The sequence below is a fragment of the Halyomorpha halys genome, unplaced genomic scaffold (assembly GCF_000696795.3).
Source record: "Halyomorpha halys isolate HHAL.00 unplaced genomic scaffold, Hhal_1.1 Scaffold8839.1, whole genome shotgun sequence".
Lineage (NCBI taxonomy): Eukaryota > Metazoa > Arthropoda > Insecta > Hemiptera > Pentatomidae > Halyomorpha > Halyomorpha halys.
This window is the reverse complement of record NW_027115969.1, coordinates 1-4,738: the sequence shown is the minus strand read 5'-3', so window position 1 is coordinate 4,738 and position 4,738 is coordinate 1. Positions and strand designations below refer to the sequence as shown.

The window sequence follows — 4,738 nt, the reverse complement described above, 5'->3', positions numbered from 1 at the left end:
TAAACTATTAATAAATAGTTGTAAACTATTTTTGTTTCACTATTGACCGCAACCCTGACCATCTCCCTATATATTAGTTTTTAAGCTTTTTATAAACAATTTATTATTATTAATCAATTATAAATTATTTATCTTATGTACCAACAAACCAATGATGAATTCTCTTATGAAGATAGAGGAGTTGGAAATAAACCATAAATTGTAAGGAAAATAATTAAGAAACAAAAATAATATCAGGCCAGGTCATATCATCAATTTCTCAGTAGATACTACTAAAATCAAAAAAAGAAATTTCCCAGAAAAGGTATGCAATACACAGTACCTGCAGTGGTTTTTAACAATGGAACAATTCACTTGAACTTGAAAATAACCAAAGAAAAATAGGAACATCACCTGCAAAGGAGCACCACTTCGAACAGAAAATATCTCTTCCACACTAAGAGATTCACTACCTTATCTAAAGATGCAAGCCATGAAGCATGCTAGCATACCAAGCCAAAAGTTATTATTTAAGCCTAAACAGTTATATAATCTTAATCTTATGTTCAAATTAGAAGCCTCAATGATGTTTTATTGACAGATAGCAACACTGAAGCATGGCTTAGGCATGCGTGTTCAGCCACTTTTAATAGTATGTATAAGTTTGTTATATGGTTGTAAAGTGGAAATTAATTTCCAGAAACTGAAAGATTTTAATTGACAATCCAAGAAGAATCCTGTATACAGGATATCAAGTTCTGGCTGGCTTGGAATAACTCCAAAAGCATCACTTTACAAGAATTGTTAATCAGGTCAAAATATTAAAGCTGAATTCTTAAACCACCGAACCAATTCATTAAAAATACTCCCATCTCCAATGATTGCATTAAAAACCAAGATTTATTGAAATCATCCAATTTAATATCATATTGGAATGATCAAATTTAATATCATAACTGACAATCTGGTTTTAAATAATCGGCTAGACATTTTAATGATAGATAAAAATAGGAAACTTGCTCAGATTTAAAAGACAGGTGTGTTACCAGATACCATTTTCAAAAGAAAGCAGCTGAAAAGATAAAGAACAGAGCATAATCCTTAGCACAAAGAGTCTGGGTATGTGAATATTTTCAGGAGTGTGAGTACTAAAAGAAATGATAATAAGGGTTTCCTACTGATTTTTTCAAATAATGGTTTGATTCCGGAGATGATTTTGAGGAGTATCAAGGATTAGGGTCTTTCTTTAAGAAGTCTCTTTTTAATTTTAATACAGATGTAGAAAGCGAAAGCAGTTGTAGTATTAACGCAGTAGGTCTTTGAGTTATGTTATTGAAATTCAAGAATATTAAAGCTTATTGTGTCTATCCTCACCCTTGACCTAAATCCTAGTAGGTGCTGTTTCTGGTGAATGCCAAGAAAGAGGAAAATTCCATAATATAATAATGGAATGATTATATTAATATCATGAAATTAAAAAAAAAACAAAATAAAAATACCACAAATTATAGATTAACATAAAGTATAATAAATAAATATGATTTTTATTTATACCTCAGTCATTCTCACTAAATTAATCCCATGGATTTTTCCTTCTGTATAAATAAGACTTCTAGGATTAATGGATATTAATTTTGGTTTGTCTGGTGCCTGGCGTATTTGACCTTTAGTACCAACTACCTGAAATCATATGTAAACTACATAAAACTTTTTCATTTTATTATATTAAAAAATATATTTAACAAAAATATAATTGCTTCTTCTCATTTGATCATAAACTTTGATTTATAAAAACAAAGAAAAATAATTTAATTTTTTTTTATCTTTATTCTGTGAAGAATAACCGATGATAGCATTGTGATGTGTGCAGTATTAGTGCACTGTATGAGTGTCAGCATAGATGTAAAGGGACATATATAAAATATATTTTTTGTCCTTTTTTTATTGATGATTTTTTAATTTTGAAAATGTCCAAAAAAATAAAATTAAATATCAATCTTTAAACATACAATAAAACTTATTCAACAGTACCATAACTTAGGACTGCTTGGACCCTAACTGAAAATTTAGCAGGACCTTTTTTATGTGATATAAAGAAATATCACAAAAGCAATGGTAAAAGACCTAACAAGTGATATCACATGTTGGAGAGATTGTGAAATATTCATGAAAAGAGAGTTTAACTTTTAACTTGAAGCTTATTTTTTCAGTTTGGGTCCAGAACCCCCTAAGTTCTATAAAACTATAAAATTATTCTAATTAATTTACAATAGAAAGTATAATAACTCACTGCTATACGACCATTTACACTCAGAATGTCAAAGTCTTTTGCTAGATTGATGTCAGCACAGTTTTCCAAGATTATGTCATATCCTTTTCCTCCAGTACTAGCATACATTTTTAGTAAATACCCTTTCTCTCTAGTAAAGAATAAATAATTTAATTAATTTATGCTCAAGAAGAATAATAACACCCAATTAGTAAATTATTTAAATTTAAATTAGGTTTATGGCGGTTCAGAACATTAAATTCTCAATTAATATCTAGTAAAATGTAATGAGTAGTAACTTACAGTAATGTTTAATTTAGGTAATATAAAATCTTTCTTTATGAAAATATTTATGTGTGTACCGGTTTTAACATGTAAGTTGCTGATCAAGGAGAAGTAGCTATATTTCCTCAGGGAAAATATCAGTAAGTTACGACTGCCAGACAATAATTCTAATAACAGAAAAACTAAGAATAAAAAAAAAATGAAAATGAAAAGTTGTTCCTCAATAAATCTAATAAATGTTATACATATCAAATACAAATATTTTATTGTCAAACTGGAATTATGAATACTTGTTAAATTCTGGAAAAACCGACTTCATCAGTCCCATAAAAGAGGAACATACCACTCTTCTTCCCTTATTAGCTGAGATAGACATCAAACCTTTGATAATCATTAATTTTGTTCAAGTGTAAAAAGTATTTATTATTCTGTAAAAGGACTAAAAATTGGAGGGGGGTGGGGGAGGAAAACATAAGTTTTTCTGAGAAAAAGCCAGAAGAGAACAACCAGAACTATCTTTCAATGTTTTAACTGATTTAAACTTGTGTTTGAACATTATGTACATATAACTTATTATCATTTGGCTGCTCATATATATCAATTTAATCTGGTTCATCATTGCAACCATTTCCTTGTTTGACAATGCAACCAAAAAGGTGCACACGTATAAACATTCTTGGAATCACGTTACGAAATATGGGTATATCAGGATAAATCCCAGAACTGTTTGGCAACATTTTTTATTTTTCCAGAGAAAACTAGTAACAAGATACAATATTTACAACATGACATAGTCAGTACATGTAGCGAAACATCCCAAGTCAGTAAGTATCCACAGGTCCACCCCCAAACCATTGTGGGAGGCTTAGCTGAACTGTGATGGAGGAAACAGAACTAGATGTCTGTTTCACAGAAGTGTTCATCATTTTGATAATGTTAGTAAAAGATTCATCACCACAAGCTCAAAAACTGGAATGGTATCCAAAAATGCTTTGAAATCTATTGCAACAACCAAAGAAACATTTTTTTAAAAATCAGCAGAGCTCATCCAATAAAAAAAATTCAGAAACCCATGCCATCTTTTAATTTTAATTTTTCAAAAATATTGATGCCAAGGGGATCACCTCCCAAAAATATGTAACTCCATTATTTATATTTATGTTGTGTTGTTTTGTTTTTCATGTCAATAATATTAAATTATTCAACTCCCAAATCAATACCACACAAAGCAATTAATTTTTTTTGCTATGACGTATTACCACATTACAAATGATTCTCATAATTGATAAAAGAATTCAGGTGAGCCAACAAATAACTACTGACTGCAATCTATATATATTCATCTATATATAACACAACTTTCATTTAAAGCTCTACTTTATGTTTAAAATAAATTAAGGCAATAAAAATTGCCCACCCACCTCATCCATTTAAGTTATTCAGGCAATTTCAATCAGGATAAGTTAATATCAAATACCATTTAATACTACATCAATATAATAAGATTAGTGAACATCGCTTCATGTTTTTGAGTAAATTGTAAAAAGCCGTAAATTTATTTTAGCAAAATAAAATCTCAGAATAACACCTACTTAGGATAAATAATTTCAGTTTCATAAAACTTTTTCTTTTTTTTTAGAGAAGGATTGTTCAAATACACAGAGACAAACAAAGCTATTTTACAGAGCTTGGTTATTTGGATTCAGGGGACCTTAAAACACAGACTGACTTCTATAGAAAATTAAATGGTACATATTTTTCCCTTAATATATTTCATACATATATTTCCCTGTATAGTTAAGTGAAAGTAAAATACATGAGAGTACAACTATGATGACCAGCACAGCTCACCTCTTAAGGCAGCACTAGGTACATAACCTTTTATTTCAACCAATTCAGAACAAAAAAGAAAAATTATGGTTTAAAAACTATAGTTGTAGCCTACAAATCTGATGTAGATAATACATAACATGTATTTCAATGTAACATCAGTTACATTATACTTGATATATAATGAATTAAAATCTCTACATTGGTTAGCTTATAATTGTACCTAAAATTTAATTCAATTACTTATGATTAAATACTTGATCAGCTCCAATTGCCTTCATCATCTCCAAGCCTTTTGCTGTACCAGCAGTGGCACTAACTTTTAACCCTGAAAGAAAAAAAATTATAAAATAACAAAGCATTAAGCAGAAATTA

General features: G+C 29.1%; 1 protein-coding gene across 1 annotated transcript; it reads right to left on the bottom strand.

Moving 5' to 3' along the window:
* Positions 1 to 52: 52 nt before the first annotated feature.
* Positions 53 to 4,691, bottom strand: LOC136797148 (quinone oxidoreductase-like; the record flags this gene model as incomplete). Its single annotated transcript, XM_067052921.1, has 3 exons — positions 53 to 1,659; positions 2,270 to 2,399; positions 4,607 to 4,691. Coding segments are annotated over 3 exons (347 nt in total), but the record flags the coding sequence as incomplete, so codon positions are not given.
* Between the last annotated feature and the right edge of the window lie 47 nt (positions 4,692 to 4,738).